At 38.6% G+C, this 20063-nt stretch overlaps 1 protein-coding gene across 1 annotated transcript in view; it reads right to left on the reverse strand.

Moving 5' to 3' along the window:
* PREP (prolyl endopeptidase) overlaps nt 1–18729 on the reverse strand; it is a 77618-nt gene extending 58889 nt beyond the window's left edge. Inside the window, exons 1-6 of the mRNA XM_015812210.2 lie at nt 18587–18729; nt 11647–11721; nt 8386–8519; nt 7470–7600; nt 6925–7134; nt 5902–6023 (exon numbers count right to left, since the gene is read on the reverse strand). Of these exons, the coding sequence (XP_015667696.1) occupies nt 5902–6023; nt 6925–7134; nt 7470–7600; nt 8386–8519; nt 11647–11721; nt 18587–18631 (717 nt within the window). The 5' untranslated portion in view covers nt 18632–18729. The remainder of the gene's footprint in view (nt 1–5901; nt 6024–6924; nt 7135–7469; nt 7601–8385; nt 8520–11646; nt 11722–18586) is intronic.
* Between the last annotated feature and the right edge of the window lie 1334 nt (nt 18730–20063).

Consider the following 20063-nt stretch of genomic DNA (forward strand, 5'->3'; position numbering starts at 1 on the left):
GAGGATTTTAGGTAGGGATGATTTTAAGAAAATTTTAATTGACACACAGCTTCCAATATTTGGCTTTTAATTTGGTTTTATGGGGTTTTTTGTTTTTTGATGTATTTTGTTTGTATCTGTTTTAATATGCTGTGCACCGCCCTGAGTCCTACGGGAGAAGGGCGGTATATAAATTAAATTATTAAATTAAATTAAATTAGTGAGAAGCAATGGCATTTGTCCCACATTCTTGCATTTCTCCCTCCCCCCATGGGATGCATTTTTGTAGTCCTCCCAAGAATGCATTGCCAAAACTTGCCTGCACATTACAGGTAGTCCTTGACTTACCACCTTTCATTTAGTGACCGTTCAAAGTTACAACAGTACTGGAAAAAGTGGCTTACAACCATTTTTCACACATATGACCATTGCAGCATGTCCTTGGTCACATGGGCCATTTGGACGCTTGGCAACTTGGGTCATATTTATGATGATTGCAGCATGCTGGAGTCATGTGATCACCATTTGTGACCTTCTGACAAGCAAGGTCAATGAGGAAGCCAGATTCACATTACAACCATGTTTCTAATTTAATTTAAGGATTGTGGCAAGACAGACTGTAAAATGGGGCAAAACTCATTTAACAACTATCCTGCTTAGCAATAGAAATTTGGGGCTCAGGTAGTCGAGGACTACCTGTATTAATTTCCAGCTGCACAGGTTTTTTTTTCTTTTATTTAAAAAAAAGAGTTAAAACAAAAATGGGCTGAAATTTTCAATCTTTCCCTACCAGTAATGCCAGGACACTATTTAACATCCTTCAGTCTTCAGAGCCAAATTTTAAATGGAAAATAAAAGGCTCCTTATTTCTAATTTGCTACATACTGTATATTCTGCCAAAGTTATAAAATTCATAATCCAGATACATTTTTAATGAAGTTTCTTTCTATTGTCATCAACACACCTCTAAGTGTTGCTTAAAAGTTTGTGAGCCCCTTTGATTTAAATCATTTCCCCCAGCAAATAAATGAATATATGTAACATTTATGACTCATTTGTTTAATGGGTTTTATTTATTTATTAGGTAATATTTGTAACTCATTTGGTTCTATTTATTTATTTAACATATCATATTTAGTAGTGCTCCATCTCCCTCACAGAGTGACTCTGGTCAGTTTATCTAGTTTTAGGACTTGTGAGAGAAGAGATTGTGCTTTATATAATTTTTATACAGAATTATTTAAAATTAAAAAAGGGCTCACAAACTTTTAAGCACCACTGAATGCCAATAGGAAGCAAAGAAACAGGGAATTAGCAAATAGGATCCTTTTGCAAAATCTGTGATGATAAGGTACAGGATCAAAAACGAACTTCAAGATATTCCATCATCCTGAATCAAGAGGGACAGGAATCAAGATTTAGGGATCAGAGTTCTATAAACTCATCACAACATCAATGCCTTCCAAGTACAGTTCCATATATATTCTGAAGTGCAGGTAGCAGCTGAGCCAGTGGTGGGATTCAAATATGTGAACAACCGGTTCTCTGTGTGGATGCTGCTTCCGAAAATCCATTCTGGGCCTGGGCAACAAAAAATTAGCAACTGATTCTGCCGAAGTGGTGCGAACTGGCTGAATCCCACCACTGAGCTGAGTGTTCTGCACATAAGAGGCACTGGGTTTAAATGAACAGGAACAATCACAAGACAAAATTATTATATTGATATGCAGGGTTCTTTTCATTAAAATGCTCTTCCCCCTCTTTCAGGACAGATTCAAGTTTCTAAACTGGACTTCTGTTCAAAACTAAGCCTATTCTAGAAAATAAGATTTTTTTAAATTAAAAACAATGAGGGAAAATAGGACCCTGGGATTTTTCTATTGATTTTCCATCAAAATACCAACTACAACTAATCCTGCTTAGCACTGTTTTGAGATCAACCAAAGGCAGCTTAGTACTGTCCCATTTTCTTTGTTTGAGCCTATTCCACAATTAAGGCCCCAGACAGACAGCCCTGTGTGCGGAGTCCTACTAAATATGATTCTGTTTATCCAATCATCTAAAGAGGGCTTGCTAAAGATTCCAGGCCAAAGTGTAGATCAGAAGTCAGGACTTTTTTGTCACTGCCATTGTTCTGTGAAACATCTTCCCCGTAGAAATATACATGGCACCTCGTCTTCTGGCATTTCGGAAGGGGCTTAAGGCCCTTGTTCTTTAGTGGACCTTAAGACCAGAATGAGGATTTTGATCTGCTATTTAGGTTTTTTTTTAAAAGAAAATGTAATATTATGTTGGTTTTAATTATTCCCTACCCAGAGAGTGAAATAGGTTTAGCCTATAAATATTATAAATAAATACATATTTCATATCTTGTTTTCCTCAAGTCTTAATTTCCCCAGTACTTGGTTTCCTTCCAAGGATTTTAGTCCACTGATCCTGACTACTTCCTTTATCTGCTGCTATCCTGTCTAGCTTCCATGCCTTCTTTAGGGTGATTTCTCATTCATCCTGTTATCTTGACAGTGCTACAATTCAACTGGTCCAAGAACGCATGTGTGAGGTTTTACGTTCCAGCACAACTGTTCTATTTCCTCTTCTGGAAGACTGCCTGAGGAGATAACCAGTCTGTCTGTTTTTACTCTTCAGAATTCAAAACATTCACGAAAATCTAACGTATCGTTACTGTACAATGCCATCCTCGAGATTTCAACCACCACTGTTTTTTAAGTGTTTTATAATCTCATTACATTAGCTCTGTCTTGGGCTACTGTATTTAAAAGAAAGGTCCACCCAAACTATTCCTTTGCGCTTTACAATAAGTGCTTCTAGATAAAGAAATAAGGGGTTTACAATAAAAACTTTTAAGAAAAACATACTCATTGAAAGTTGGATGCTTTTCTTGAGTTACTTGAAAAGGGACCAGGGTAGAGGAAGAAATATTTATAGAGTAATCTAATCATTTCAATTTTATATATTATATTTGCCCAGTAAGTTGATTTTCTCTATAACAATAGTATGTATAAGACAAGTCCATTTAAAATCACCATGGCTTTTTGCTTCACTTGATTCATACCATTCTCTAGCGCAGTGTTTCTCAACCTTGACAATTTTAAGGCATGTGGACTTCAACTCCCAGAATTCCACAGCCAGCATTGCTGGCTGTGGAATTCTGGGAGTTGAAGTCCACATGCCTTAAAATTGTCAAGGTTGAGAAACACTGCGTCTAGTGCTACCTTCTGGGAAGTATCTCAAACTCATTCCTATTTCCAATCAAATACACTTGCTTCTAGCTAGAACTGATATAGATGAGAAAAAGGTCAGTTAAAAATGTAAGTCAAGATCAGCTCGGCTGATCTTCATGAACCCATAATCATAGTTTTGTTGACTGCACCATAAATAGTTTGACAAAGTCTTGTTCCAGGATGTTCTTTTCAATTTTCCAATCTAGTCAGATCTTTTGGAATTCCAATACTGTAGTCCTCCATTCAACTTCTCACTGCTTAACTTCTGAACCTAAACATGATTGTTATGATGCTGCCAGCTGCTAAGCCAATAGCTGTGCAGGAATCTTGCTCTTATTTGTAAACTTTTTTAAAACAGAAAGGCATTAGAAAAGGTAAGTGTTGGGTATTTTATTCTTTCCTACAAGGAAATCAAGACAATGAATGTGGCTCTTTCTAAACATAATCTCTTTCTATCCTATAACAATCCTGCAAGTTAGGCTAACTAAGCTAAGAAATGATGGTTAGCATCATGGAGCATGCTAAGCCAAAATGTGGTCTGGCTGATATATAAACCAGTGACAGTCACAGGGGTCATTCAATGAGGTTCACAACTAACTATGGCTTTAAAGCTTTCATTTTACATACAAAAACATTACATTTCATAGGAATCTTAAAAGGCACAGATTGGAAGGAAAGAGAGATTACTGAAATACAATGTTATTTTTTTCTCTTCTTTTCAAATGACCCTGATTCCAAGACTGCCTGGGCAAGTCCCTAAATTTTTCTTGGCAGGGTTTTTCAGAAATGGTTTGCCACTGCCCCCTCACTAGGGCTAAGACAAAATGACTAGATCAAGATGGGACTAAAATGTACGGTTTCCAGTTTCTAGCCTGATGCCTTAAAAATTATACCAAAGTGGCTTTGAAAGCATTTTTTAATTTTTTTCTTAACTCTCTAAGGTTTATTAAATTCATAATATTTATCCATAGTTCTGTTTGTTTTCCCTTTTACATCTAGTATGTTTTTCAACATAAGCAATAAAATTTATTTCAATTAATATGGGCATCCCTTTCAATGTTTATTCTCATCTTGTACACAATATGCAAAGGTTTTCAAACATCCTTAGAGTGTGCTTAACATCACACATCCTATGTGGAATTAGCAATCATTTTTCCAATATTAGTAGTCAAAATTTGTCAGGAATAGAACAAATAATCAGGTCTGACAGAAGGGAAAGCAAGTGCCTTTAATTAACAGCTAAGGCTGCAAGCATATGAACCACCTGTTGCAGATATATAATCAAAAGTTATTAATTCATTCACATAAATATATACCTTGCTGTGCAAGCTCCTGTTATTACATCACATTTAATATATTTAGAAAAACAAGGCATGGTGGAAGTTGCAGTCCAACAATATCAAGGATTTATGAGGTTGTCTTCTCCTGGAAAGTCATTACAATCCAGTTGCTGCAATAAGATGCTTTTGTACAGCTGCATTGGAAACCACAATTTCACTTTTTTAAAAAAAAATTGGACCTCTAGATTCTATAATTATACTAAAAGAATTATGCTAATTTGATAAAATAAAGTTTGTGATTATTCTCAATACTGAATGTGATTTTTGAAGGAATTGATGCAGACCTCTTAACCAAGTCATAAAGTCAGCTTCTTAAGAGTTTTTTTGGCCGAGCCTTCACATTAGTCTTTTGAAACTAACAGTTCATTTTACCTATAGTATTGCACTAAACATCTGAGGAGTCAGTTAAGGCCACCAGGAATTCTTGCATCACCGGGATATAGCAAGAATAAAAAGTTAACACGTACAATTTTGGGAGGGTTGAAATTTCTCTGTAAATTAGTTTATGTGTAGATTAAGTAGGGAGGACAGCAAAAGGTAATTCTGTCTAACTCCCTTGTATACAGAGAATTGATCTGATGAGCTTTCTGAATTACATATTACCTTTTTGTGGAAATCTTCATTGATATTATTTTATGGGATTCAAACCCTCTATTCAGAATTGAAATCACGGACCTTTGTCCTTCAAATGACTATAGATCAGTGGTTCTCAACCTTTTTAATGCCGTGACCCCAACTGGTTGTAAGTCGAGGACTAAACCGGTCGTAAGTCGAGGACTAAACCAGTCGTAAGTCGAGGACTACCCAACTGGTCGTACGTCGAGGACTTTCCCTGCCCGGGAGCGCCACGCATGCGTGGTTCCGCCCCCTGCGCCGGCCGAGGCGTAGCTGGCAAGCGGCAGAGACGGAGCAGGCCGACCACCAGCTGGCCCAGCCCAAGGGAGGTAAGGCACCCGCCGGAAAAGGGGAAAAAAATGGCGGCGGACAAAAAAAATGGCGGACAGCCTTGCTTGGCGACCCCCATGAAATGGTCGATCGACCCCAAATGGGGTCCCGACCCACAGGTTGAGAACCACTGCTATAGATAGTGCATTACTCTTAAGAACTATCCAGATCCTGGTGCTTGGCAGTTGCAGGAAAAATATATAAAACCTATCAAAGTGGTCTATATACCATTGACCTTCCATTCAGCTCTTATAACAAAGAATTATTCATATCATATTTGACTAATACAAAAGAAAGATGAAACAGACCCCCAATAGCTGGGTCTCTAAACATAGTTTATTTTACTTTATCATCTACCAATATTCTAAATAAATTGTTAAAAGACTACGTCATACCTCAACCCCACCCATCCATTTTGGTTCATGAGGAAATTCGGCACATAAAACATCTTTCGACTGGTCAGTTCCCAGGATGTGATAGTATAGTTTCTGGTGCAAATTGGTTGATGTTTCAGTGCCTGGGGGAAACAGCATATTTGATTACATGTTATGCAAGTTATCGTTCAAAAGTATCAGTGATAAGAATTTGCAACTCCTACAGAGTAAAAGCTGTTTAACTTGAAAGGTAACAAATGTATGTAATTCATAATAATTACCAGAAATACCAGCCCTACTTGCCAAAGGTTTTTCTGTGGTCTACAAGAATAATTACATCATTACATAATTATATCACTACCTAAGTGTAATATCTTCACATTACTTGTTTTACTTAAAGGTAAGTTGCCCTATTTCTTTTACTTATTTATTTACTTGTTAGGAAAGTGAAACATCATTTTGGTCGTAACTTAAAACCTCAGTGGTTTCAGGAATGTGTTAGCAAATAAGGTCAGTCAGAATGAAAAACCACAGGAGCCAAGGAATCTAAAGCACTGGAAGAGAAGACAGCCCAGGGAGGAAGGGAGACAGCAGGCTCTCCAGGTTACCCCTAAAGTTCAGAAACTTGTCTTGAACTAGATACAGCAGAGGCCCCCAAAAGTGTTGGCACCAGGGACTGGTTTCATGGAAGACCATTTTTCCACAGCCTGTGTGTATGAGTGTGGGGGGGGGGGAGGGTGAGCGTGTAACCTAGTTCCCTTACATGTGCAATTTACAGAAGGATTCATGCTCCTATGAGAATCTAATGTCTGATGATCTGAGGTGGAGCTAAGGCGGTGATGCTAGCACTGTGGAGTGGCTGCAAATACATATGAAGCTTTGCTCACTCACCTGCCACTCACCTTCAGCTGTGCGGACCAGTTCCTACCAGGCCAAGGACCGGCACCAGTCCATGGCCCGGGGTTTGGGAACCCCTGAGATACAGGATACAGATGCTGAAGGTTAAGCTCAAATCCAATAAAATTTTTATTGCCTGCCACTCACCATCACTTTTGCCATCATTTTTGGGGTAGGAATTGTAGAACATGCCTCTGCCATCGTGCGTCCAAGCCATACAACTGAATTTTACCATTTCCAAGGTGTCTGGAAGTTCTTCAGCACTGTCCACCTTCATAAATTTAATCGTCACCCAGTCTGATCCACTGGAACTCAAGCCATATGCAAAATATTCACCATCTTCACTGAATGCAAAACCTGCAAGTTATTTATACATCATATTAGTGATATTTTCTTTTAGATCATTGTTCTGTTTCAATTTTTCGAAGTTGGCGTCTCTCCAGATGTGTTGATAATAAATGTTTCAGAATTCTTAACAATCATAGTTAAAAGCTTCACTATTTCATTAATACATAAGCAACAGATAAAACTTCTCAAAGCTGGATGTTTTTCAGATGCACAGAAGTTAATTTTTTGAGAATGTTCACATACGTATGTGTTGTGATTTGTGACAACTTTATTCGTTAACTCAAAGGAGATGAACTTTCACCAATGTCCCAATTGAAGCATTTCAGAAAACCTGTTATACTGACCTCGTAAAGCCACAGTGCCATCATCTGAAAGCTTATTAGGATCAAGAAACACTCTGCCATCAGTATCCAAAGAATCTTGCACATATAATACTCGTTGGTTCTGAAGTCCAGAATTATAAAAGTGAAAATACCTAGAAGACACATGTGATGCTGTTCTTAATTTTAAGTACAGCCAAATCTAGATACCAACATTATCCCAGTAAATAATTTCAAAAGCAAACACACCATAGATATAACTACCGTGTTTTCCCGAAAGTAAGACCTACCCCGAAAATAAGCTCTAGCTTGATTTTGGGGGGTGGGTCTAATATAAGCCCTACCTCCAAAATAAGCCTTAGTTTGGGGGCAAGGTGCATGCCTAAAAGTCAAGCTAGGGTGGAGGGGTGGGGCTGCTCCACGCGCCCCGCATCTACTTACCATTGCAGACTGCCTCTCTGTTCTTCCGTGGCCTCCCCCAGCCTGCATTTCTTCTGTGGCCTCCCCCAGCCTGCAATTCTTCTGTGGCCTCTCCCAGCCTGCATTTCGCAGTCAGAGGCCTTTTTGGAAGGCCTCTGCAGCCAACAACCAAGCTATGAATTGAATCCAAGCTATGAATTTCTCGGCTGCAGAGGCCTTCTGGAAAGGCCTCTGACTGTGACATGCTGGCCGGGGGTTGCCGCAGAAGAAGTGGAACGGCTGAGTGGGTCTGTCGGTGCCGGAGGTGAGTGGAAAAGACCCCCTCCCCCAAAATAAGACCTGGTGGCGCTTTTGGAGGAGAAAAAAAAAAGACCAGGTCTCATTTTCGGGGAACATGGTATTACTGTATTGAGACTCAGTGAACATATGTCACATCAACCACAATCCTCAGCATTACAGCAAAAATTCTGACTATGAATCAAATCAATTGCTTGCTGACCTATGCATAGTCTTGACATACCTTTTCCCTTTCTTGAAATGACAACTATACTTGGGATAGTCATACAGTTCAGTCATTCGCTCTTTAAATAACCCTCGGACACTGCATTGTTCAAGGAAGGGCACCGTTATTTTATTTTGGGCTTCTACAAATGCCTAAAGAAAAAGTAACACAATATATCCAATTAGACAAGCATATACATTGATTTGAATAGCGAAAGAAATATTATGTGCCGATTGTGTATAATTTCACTTCAAAACTAGAACAGAATGCAACTCACCCATTATTTGAGGAAGATTGTATTTCAGGTTATCAAAAAGCAAACATTCTCCACTAGGCATAAAACCTAATAATATCCAAACTAAATTGTATTGTAAACTTAGTATTTTTTTAAAAAAATATCCAAACTAAATTGGTCACCTAGTTTTCTGGACACAGGAACAACTTACCCAGTTTTTTCATTATCTATCATGCTTTTTTTTCAGCATAAAAATAAGGTGGCACTGTTTTTTGCTGTAAGATGAATAGACCTTTGCAAAAACTAGCCCATCGTTTTTTCACTGACAACTCTACATTTTGTTTCTTTTTCAAGTGCCACACCATACAATTTTCTTAAACACCAAGAAACTCAATGAAAGGACTCCAAGCATATATTTTTTTTGAAAAAAGTTGTATTTTTACATTTATATATTTACTTTATATTTTCTGGGTGTGCTGATCAACACACCCAGAATGAGCAAATTAGTGTTAAGTGGTATTATTAACTTAATAGGTTGAAGCCAGCCCTGACTCAGAAAATTCTGACACCAAAGAACTTGCTTTGGGAGTGCCAGACAGGTTTAGCCTGATGAAGTTGTGAGCATTCAAGCACCTGAGTATGATATGACTAGCAGCCATCAGTAGCAACTGCACCTGCACTCAGAGGATTGAGAACAGGAGCTGGGTATCCACCCAGGTGTGAGTGTGCCATGTGCTGCAATGAGCAGAACAATGATGCAAGAGCATTCCTAGTCTTCAGTGGGTTGACTCTAGAGGTGGTCCTCAATTAACAATCACTCATTCAACAACCTTTAGAACTTATAATGGTGCTGAACAAGTGATAACTACTTGTACTCCTCATACTTATATCCGTCACAATGTTCACATGAGCGTCCCGGTTACAATTATAGCAATGCAGCATCCCACAGTCACATAATCACCCATTGTGGTCTTTGAAGGTTCCTACAAACTAACTTTATGGGAAACCAGAAGGAGGTCACAAATGGTGTCTATGTGATATCTTCACTTAAGAATTTGTGATGATTCACTTAACAAAAGCAACTGAAAGTCTGGAATTTCTATTGCTGAGTATTTATTTATTAAATCTATATGCTGCCTGTCTCACTGTTGGAGATATAGTGAATGCATCACTTAGCAGTAAAAATTCCGGTCCCAATTACAATCATTAAGTGAGGACTACGTGTACATAAGAGTCACCACAAGCCTCACCTATCTCTTGACTCTATACACTTGAAACTATAATCCTTTGATATCCTGAAACTCTGCAGTTCTGATCATGGGTCAGTTGCCAATCTTCCTATGGCACTTAGACCTTAGGACTATAACCTGATTATACCTCCACCTGCTGTATTTGATTCTGGCCACTTGAAAGGAATTGCATGCAAACTCTCCAGGTATTGGGGGCTTTTTCTGTATCATGTGTGCACTTGTACATACCCACTGCCTACCGCTGCTTGTATTTGTTTAATCTTATGTAAAGCTTCTTGCAAACTACTTTTCTCTCTGCATACATTCTGTCTAACCTGGAACAGGACATAATACAAATATGAGTTCAAATAGCTTTACTATACCTTTTTATTGAACTTTTAACAGCTGCAACATACTTGACCTATGTTAAGCATATTTGTGTAACAAGATAAATTTAATTCACTTTAATTGCAACGTAGAGTGCTTTTAATACAAATATTAATTACTGGTTTTGTGAAAAGATGTATACATATAAAGCTTCCTGCATCATCTCACCCATGTGTTCTTTATAGAGAAAAAAAAACCAGAAGATGATGAAAGCAAAACCATGTATTATTTTTTGGACAGCCTAATTCATTTCAAAATAAGTTGTGTTGCATCCAATGGAGTTTCCAGCAGAGTCCTATGAATATTTACTGAGAAGACTCACTGAGTTTAAAAGGGCCTAGTAACAAATGAATTTATGCTGGATGCTAGTTTAAAGGTGAAATTAGACATGTATATGGGAAAAGAAACACTGCTTGGTGCTTCTTTAATGAAAAGCAGCCAACTGGGGAAGGCAAGTGTAAAATTGAAATCTTCCTTCTTTTGTTATTTCAGCAAATACTAGAAAGGAAAAGGAACTACAACCAGTAACTAGGCAATTTAGTGTCTTCCACATATTTTGGATTCTATTTCTACCATTCCTTCCACTGATCATATTGGCTGGGTTTTGTAAGAAACTCTCAAACAATGTATTATTTAGCTTGTTCTTCCTATTTCTTTATCAGTCTTCAGTAGTGTGCACCTTCAATTCCTGAGAGGGGAGGTCCTTCATACAATAAACTGGAGATTTAATCAAGGAGAGAAGCCACCTGGAATTAAGGAGAAACTTCCTAACTGTGAGAACAATTAACCAGTGGAACAGCTTGCCTTCAAAAGTTGTGGGTGCTTTATCACTGGAGGTTTTTAAGAAGAGTCTGGACAGCCATTTGTCTGAAATGGTATAGGGCAGGAGTAGGCAACCTTGGCTCTTTTATGACTCGTGGACTTCAACTCCCAGAATTCCTGAGCCAGCCATGCTGCTTGAGCAGGTGATTGGACTAGAATACCTCCAAGGTCCCTGAATGGAATTGAATTGAATTTGGAGCCCAATGCCTTTGACTATGCTACTGATTTTCTTATTCCGTAAGCCCAAGGCAACATAGCAATTGCTGTACAACTCTAATGAAAGTATAGAATTTCTTAGTCCAATAGTTATGGGAACCAAGTATTGGCTTATCATTTAACTACCATAGCAGCAATTCTTCAATTATTTTTTTCTAGTTTTTTATACCTGAAATTAAAAGGACTAAACTACTGGTCCGTTTATATTCATAACTGTGTATAGTGATTTGCAATGACTTTCCATAATTATTTCTCTTAGTCCTGCCTAGACCAGGGTTGAACCTCAAATCGTTCTCATGTATCTTTTGAAATGGCTTTTGATACAGAAAACACACATTGCTTTGGTTTATAGAGAACTTCCAGATGTCCAAAGTTATTGTTCATGCTTACTTTTGTTGGTTCACTGTCAGGATCTTCAAGCCAATTATAAGGGTCATGTATCTTGCAGCCATGATAGTCATCTACCTTTAAAAAAACAAACAGAGATAGGTAAAAAAAACGGTTCTCTAATATTAGAATTTCTTATATAGAATTAAAAAAAGTTATTTTTCTGGAAAGCAATTAACGTAGGTGGAGAAGGTAAATAATTTTACCTGACTGCAGAGCAATAGCTTCTTCCAAAGACTTGATTAATCAATTAATTATAACTTGAGGTCCAATATTAAGAATCGCATGTAGCCATTTGTGACCCTATCACAGAAATCTGTGGATATAATGCTATTTTTCTCAACTGCACAGTGATAGGAAGAAATGACATACAGGATGGATGTCCTCCAAAAATATAGGTCATTATATTTTATTACCAAAGCTATGACTTTTGCAATTCCTACATTCAATAAGATGGCTACATGCAGGGACTTCTTTCTCCATCTGCCTAACAGCCACAATGTTCTCCATATGACATATTGACTTGGGATGTGCTGACATGCATATTATCAAAAGAATCATGTATTACTTTAATTGCATGATTCTATAGTTTAAGGTTCTTAATCCTATTGATTTCTGTGGCCAGGAATATAATCAATTTTTCATAGGATCAACATCAGTTTACACACATAGAAACCAAAAAGCTAGCAATGTTCTAATAGTAAGTTGCCTAAATTGTAATAGGAATTCCATTTATATAACTTGTTCTATGTAAAATTTCAAGAAAGACTTTTCAATAAAAAGCTACAACATCATTACAAGAAAGTACCAGCAGACTCTGATACTAATGTATAGTGGATATAATTTATAATAAATTATTCTAATAATAAATAATAAAGATATGTAAGGTATTTTTATAACGGATCAGTAGCATCATAAAATTGCATATTTCTAAAGGAATGGAGAGGAAATACATGTTTCCTATTCACACTCCCTTTTTAATCAAGGTAGGTAAGAATGCTGAAGCTGGCAAGTCACTGAGACCAGATAGACATCATGTATTCTATAACCAAGTTCAGAATTTAAAAAATCCATCACCAAATAAGGAAGAAGTAAAGGTACCCTTGCTTGGATATAAATACAACTTAATTCCTAGACCCTGCAATAGCTGATCTCTGTTGTTGTCTGTAATAAAAGCAACTTATCTAAACCTTATTTTCACTATTTGATACTAGTTCCTGAGTGCAAGATCTGAATCCCTAGAGAAAAATGTATATCCATGCCTTGGGAACAGTATTCCAACAGCATGTTCACATGTCTTTCCCATTCAGAGAAAGCACTGGTTCCATGTTTAATTGTACATACAGTATATGACATTTAGATTGCAATCCTATCTATTCGATTAATCTAATTAAAACTGCATTGTATTTTGAGATGGATATATTGTACTGAAAATGTATATTATTTTCAATAGTGTAAAAATAGCCATGAAATTACAACTACTCAAATGAAATGAGAAAACATGAATTGAAAAAAAAGAAGAAGCTTGGTGCAGGAAGTGAAAGAAGCTGTAGATGTAAGATATATATAGACAGAAATAACAAAAATGTAATCAAAGAGAGCAAGGAAAGGTTGAAATTAAAATAGGAAAAGAAAATGAGGAACAATTTCTATAGAAATTAGAAGCTGTCTTGGAAGTGGATAAAGAGGGCTATACAGGGAGACTCTAGCAGACTAAATTGAATTAAAAATAAAACTGATGAAATGGTTTAGGATGAAACTTAAATGTGGGAAAACAGGGGGGAGTATTTTAGAGATCTGGGTGAAAATAGCAGTGATATGTTGTGGAATTGAAATTACATTGAATTGAAACTGTTCTCAATGTAAGCATCCCAGAAAAAAATGAAAAGGAAGTCATAAATGCTATGAAAATGTTGAAATATGGCAGTTTTGCTCAACTACGGATATATTAAAATATAGATGCGGTTCATCTAGGAAATGATGGTGTGACTTGTTTAAAATATGTCTGAAGACTTCAACTGTGCCTTACTGTACACGGAAACGATGACCGCATTCTTTCAAATGGAAAAGTAGCAAGAGAGAGTGCAAAAACTACAAGGTGTTAAATATGTCTGGAAGATTATTGACAGAATTTTAATCAGAAGTGAATGAAAAATGACAACAAACAAAATTTGTGAAGTGCTGCTGCAGCTTTATGCCAGTCAGAGAGTGTATGGACCAGATTTTTGCTCTTCAGCAAATCACCTTGCTGAACCACACAAATGTAAGAAAGTAGTTTATTATACATTTGTTGATTTAGAAAAAGTGTGTAATAAATTCAGTCATTTTGAACTATATATTTTATGCAAATCCCGAGTTGGTTGCTGAAAGTGGCAAGAACATTATATAATGGAAGCAAAGCATGCATGAGAAAAAATAGATTCCTTAACTAATGATTCAATATTGAGCTGGGAAAAAATAAAGGATGTGTGATTTTTCTCTTTATTGTTTGGTCTACTTATGGATAAATGAATAAGGAATGCTTCCAATGATGTTGGATGTATGTTGCTTGGAGATATGAATTTACTTTTATTTTATGGTACACTGTTGTATGAAAACCCAAATCATTTGCACCAAGAGCTAGATAGGCAGTATGATGCAACAAGGATTATGGACTGGAAACTAATACACTAATGCAGATAGTTGTATTTCATAGGGAAAATGGCAAAAGACTAAAACAAGATTTACCTATATATTGGCTGGAGAAATTTTAAATGGTGCCAATGGTAATATTGAGTTGTATGTAGTTTGCTACAAGGAATGTTTGTCAAAAAAAGTAAACCTGGGTGTGGAAAAATGCATGCTTGTTTCTTATATGGAAGTGAGAAGTGTTTGGCTGGGGGAAACAAAAATAAGTAAAATCTCTTGGAGTGGGCAGCCATAATAAAAATAAATGAATAAATAAAGACAAACAGGTGACTAAGAACCTGATGGTCACTCTGACTGAGCTCCAGAGATCCTGGGTGGACATGGGGCAGAGTTCCAGAAGGACAACCATCACTGTAGCCTTCCACCGATCTGGGCTTTATGGCAGAGTGGCTAGACGGAAGCCTCTTCTCATGGCAAAACACGTGAAAACCCGCTTGGAGTTTGCAAAAAAGCACCTGAAGGATTCTCAGACTGTGAGGAACAAGATTCTGTGGTTTGATGAAACCAAGATTGAACTGTCTGACCTCAATTCTAAACGTTATATCTGGAGGAAACCAGGCACTGCTCATCACCTGGTGGTGGCAGCATCATGCTTTGGGGGTGTTTTTCAGCAGCAGGGACTTGGAGACTGGTCAGGGTTGATGGAAAGCTGAATGGAGCAAAGTACAGGGATATCCTCAAGGAAAACCTGTTCCACAGTGCTCAGGACCTCAGATTGGGCCAAAGGTTCACTTTCCACCATGACAACGATCCTAAGCAAAACAGCCAAGACAATACAGGAGCGGCTTAGGGACAACTTTGTGAATGTCATAGAGTGGTGCACCCAGAGCCCTGACTTGAACCCTATTGAACATCTCTGGAGGGATCTGAAAATGGCTGTCCACCAACAGTTGCCATCCAACCTGACTGAGCTTGAGAGGATTTGCAAGGAAGAATGGCAGAAAATCTCCCAATCCAGGTGTACAAAGCTTGTCGCACCATGCTCCAAAAGACTCGAAGCTGTAACTGCTGCCAAAGGTGCTTCAACAAAGTATTGAGTAAAGGGTCTGAATATTTATGCCAATGTGATATTTCAGGTGGCCTGGTCATATTCAGCGAATAAATACAAAATTGAGAAACAAATATATGAAGAAAGAGTGAATGGATGAACAAGAAACCAGAGAAAATCATGCTTGGATGCTGTTGATGAGATTCTGCAAAAGAGATTGGTGAGAAGAATAATGTATGAAGCCGTGCACGAGCATAGAGTAGGCAAGGATTGCTTGCAACCATTGAAAGACCTAAAGTGGTATCATGAAAGGAGATGATGTAGTTTTAGCTATGCCTCTTTGTTTTTTTTCTCCCCCCCGACTATATTTTTTGAAGAGATTACAATTTTAACTCTTTTTCTGTGTTTCCCCATAACATTGTTTCCTTAAAAAAATGGTACAATGAATACATATGCACTCAATCAATAGATATTCTGAAATCCAGTTTAATATGGTAGAAAGCTGGCTGGCAGGTTAGCTGGCTTGCATTTACAGTTAGACTACGTAAGTCATTTACATCCTTCTGAATGCCATCCTTCATAGTAATCCCAAAAGAAGAAAAACAGGGTTAGCACATATTCAGCAATGGAATTCAGGTCTCTTTATCAAGATGATCTCTCAGTGAAAGTAATTGTTTGATCAGAGAATAAACCTAATTATAAAGACTTGGGATTCATTTCCATGACATCAGTAGAACCACTGATGTCATGTTTCAGATTGCTATCCTTTCTCTGCTTATCATCTCTTTATTGAAGATAACCTGCTGGTATCCTGGCAATGGGTACACAAGATTGCAGTCTTCCTACTCAATTCAAGCAATTTTATTCAGAAAGGAAGCATATGTAGTTCAATGGAAAATACACTTATATTAGTCAGCACTGAATTGCAGACACATAGTATATCTGTACACAGACACAAACTCACATACATACAGCAACTTAGGAAGAAAGGCACTACCAGAAATCCAATGTTGTTTATGAATTGATTTGTGAGGTTAATACTAACGTATTAATAAAAAAGGCAACCAAGATTTCTGCTCTCACCTTGAGAACCTATGATCACTATAGGTAGTCCTTGACTTATGACTGCAATTAAACCCAGAATTACGGTTGTAAGTCATGCTGGTTATTAAGCAGGTCATCACGTGACCAACCTCTTTTTACAACATTTTTTGCAGCAAACATTAAGGGAATCACCATGGTCACCAAGCATATCCACAGTCATTAAATGAACCCATTGGCCACAATGGACGGGGGGGGGGGGTGTTGCCAGAAACTAGAAGCAAAGGCTAGGCCAACTTCTGGTTTAAACAGGCTTCTTCAAATTGTCATCCCATCCCACATTTAGCACAATCATCCCCCTCTTCAAAAATACAACTGGCACCAAAGAAGCTATTAGAACTTTATCCCAGAAAATAAGCAAAGCAAATTATTTAACTTAGAAAAGAGAGGTCCTGATGAGAATAGATTCAAGAAACCAATGACTTTTCTTATGGTGTCAAACTCGCATATCTCTAAAATCATTGGGGTATCAACAGCTATTTCAGATCATTTGTAAAGGCCTGGTTATAGGCTTGATATTACATAGATCTGAATATTGTATGGCTTTGAATGAATGAATGAATGAATGAATGAATGAATGAATGAATGAATGAATGAATGAATGAATGGATCAACATAGAATGAGAGGGTCAACTAAGACCAATAGCTGAAGTTTTGCCAATCATTAGTTAATAAAATGAAGATATAAAATTGATTTTTAAAGTATGAATAGATTTACTTCAGTGTCAGATGGTATAAAAAGCAGAAGAAAAAAAATGATAGTTTCACAACATACCAGAAAGAGGAAGCTCCAAAGATATTTCAACCACTTTATCAGAATAGAGTTTATTTAATGCCTGGGATATGTTACTCATGCAGAATTTCTTTTGTCACATTACAAATGTTAGGGATCTGCTCAGGAACACAGAGGTGCTCAGGTGTAAAAAGCTGCCTATTTCCCCCATTCTCAAATTTAATTTTTTCAGCTTCCAATTAAGAATTCACCCATGAAACTTACACAGAGGTCCCAATAGGGATCAACCTTGAATACATCTGTTGTGAGGAAGAAACAAAAGATAGCGTAGATTTGTCTCTATGCTGGAAAACAATGCCAGCCATCTTCACATTCACTTAGTATGTCATGATGTAGAGAGAACTAACATGTTGCAGAAAAAGTACCTGAGGAACAGCCTCAAGCAAATCAACCCACTTGCTAGTAACAAGCCCATGGTTATAGTTGCCATCTAATTTGGCTCTACTTGAGCAACAGGTTTTGTGTTAATTTTAGGCTTGGGTTTGGTGAAAATATGCCAACACTAAACTCCCCTCCCCATAATATAAGCAGCCTCCAAGTTCCCATAAACGAGTAACCAGATCAAAGTAAGCGCTAGTTGCTTTCAGTAATCAGTGTGGCCAGAGAATATAGGGACCCCACTATCTAAATATCCCTCTCCCCCAAAACTCAGAAACCCTTAGAGGATTGCACAACTGGTCTAGGTGTTTGTTCAAGTGTACAACTGATCTAGGTGTTTGTTGAAGTGCACAACTGGTCTAGGTATTGGTCAGATGTAATTGTTCTTTTAAGATCTCAAGTATCCAAATGCGGAGGGGGCAGACAGTTTTGAACCACAGATAGTCCCCAACTTACAACAGTTCACTTAGTGACCACTTGAAGTTACATTGGCACCGAAAAAAGTGACCGATGAACCATATTTCACACTCATGACCAACTGCAGCATCCCCTATGGTCATGTGATTTACATTCGGATGCTTGACAACTGACTTCACATTTGTGACACTTGCAGTGCCCCAGGATGTGATCCTGGAACAAGCAACCTTCTGACAAGCAGGTCAATGGGGAAACCAGATTCATTTGACAACTGTGTTAGTAATTCAACAACCGCACTGGTTCACCTAACAAATATTAAGCGATTCACTGAATCAAAGTCGTAAAAATGGGGCAAAAGTCACTTAACAAATTTCTCAGCAACATAAATTTGGGGCTCAATTGTGGTCGTAAATGGAGGACTACCTGTACAATAGTCCCTCCGGTAATGTGCATTTCTATAGATAAAGAGAGCCGCGCGAAGGCGCTAAGAACAGGAAGCCGGGAGCCGGAGAGAGGCTCGGATGGGAGAAAGCCGGGCAAAAGAAGGGCAGCGGCGGGGCAGAGACGCCGGTACTCACGGAGGTCTCGTCGCGAAACACCTCGGGATACTGGAAAGCCTGCATGCTGTTGAGGGAAAGCAGGAGAAGCCGACAAGCGCCTCGGCGGTGCAGATGGCAAAGGGGCGGGAAGAAGGAAGAGGTGGACCCAGGCAGATTAGGGCAGAGGAACGCGCCGCGCTTCTTCAGCCGGAGACAGGCGTGCAAGCTCGCCACAGCCGCTAGACCCTCCCATCCCCAACGAGGAGTTTCCACCTCCGGCTAATGGCAAGAGAAGCGAGGCGAGGAGACTCAAGCCGCCGCATGGCTCCCCCTACAGCAAGCCACCAGCCAGGCTTAGCTCTGTCTCCGCCTCGGCCGGGGAAGGATTTGCCCAGCCAAGGGCGAAGGAGAGCCCCACAAACGGCCCAAAGGTGATGGAAGCTGTTTGGACCGGTTGCACCGAGTTATGCTTCGCCGTATGCGTGGTTTGCATCGAGGCTGGGTTCGCACCATCCCTGATCCACCCAGTACTTTACTACATGTTAGCTGAGGGTGTTACACAAACCGGTCCCTGTGGTTTAAGCTTTGGTGTGACTAGTGAAGCCAGAAAATTGGATTAGCAAAATAAACTGTCATTAACTATGAAGTCAGGCTCGGTTTGCCCCCTTTCTACACTTGCAGTGGAATGCTGCGGCAACCCCAGGTTGTTTTTTTGTGTTGTTTTTCCGCCACTTCAGTCACAAGGACAGGCAGGGTCGCTCATTTTTCGGATTAACCGAGTGTTGATTTAGTGTTTGGATCAAGAATTGACCGACTGAGCTTCATGGACTGATAGAAGGACTGGGCCAAAGTTACTCAACCGGCTTTCATGCCCAAGACAGAACTGGAATTCATAATCTCCTGGTTTCTAGTCAGGTGCCAAGAATAGACTAAAACGCTGTTGTGCTCTGTCAACTCCAATATTTCTTTTTAAACAGGAGGTTGGCCTGGTTCAGGATTTCATAATTGTATAAAGTATCATTTTTTACTATGTAGTATGCAGTGGTGGGATTCAGCCAGTTCACACCACTTCAGCAGAACCGGTAGCTAACTTTTTGTTGCCCAGGCCCAGAATGGACTTCCGGAAGCGGCATCCACACAGACAACCGGTTGTTCACATATTTTAATCCCACCACTGGTAGTATGATATACAATAGTGTATATTGATTTTATAGCTTTGGGGCAATTTTAACTCTGTTTTGTTTTTTATTGTTAAATTGTGGTCAGGTGGCATTTACAGGGCACATTGTAAATAATTTTGGGGGTTGTTTGACCTTACTTTTCATAGGGGGAAAATAGATGTTCCAGCACAATTCAGCATTCAGCTATGCTGTGTAAACTCTACTGTGTTGTGAGGTCCTTTGGCCAGCAGCAATCAGTTATTGGTAGATTCCCACTTCAGTGATTTCCCTGCTTCCTGAATAGGTGATTCCTGTCAGAGAGAGAAGTGTCTAGGTAAACTTCCACTGTGAGGTGT

This window comes from Protobothrops mucrosquamatus, unplaced genomic scaffold, assembly GCF_001527695.2.
Source record: "Protobothrops mucrosquamatus isolate PMUCROS unplaced genomic scaffold, P.Mucros_1.0 scaffold_58, whole genome shotgun sequence".
NCBI lineage: Eukaryota > Metazoa > Chordata > Lepidosauria > Squamata > Viperidae > Protobothrops > Protobothrops mucrosquamatus.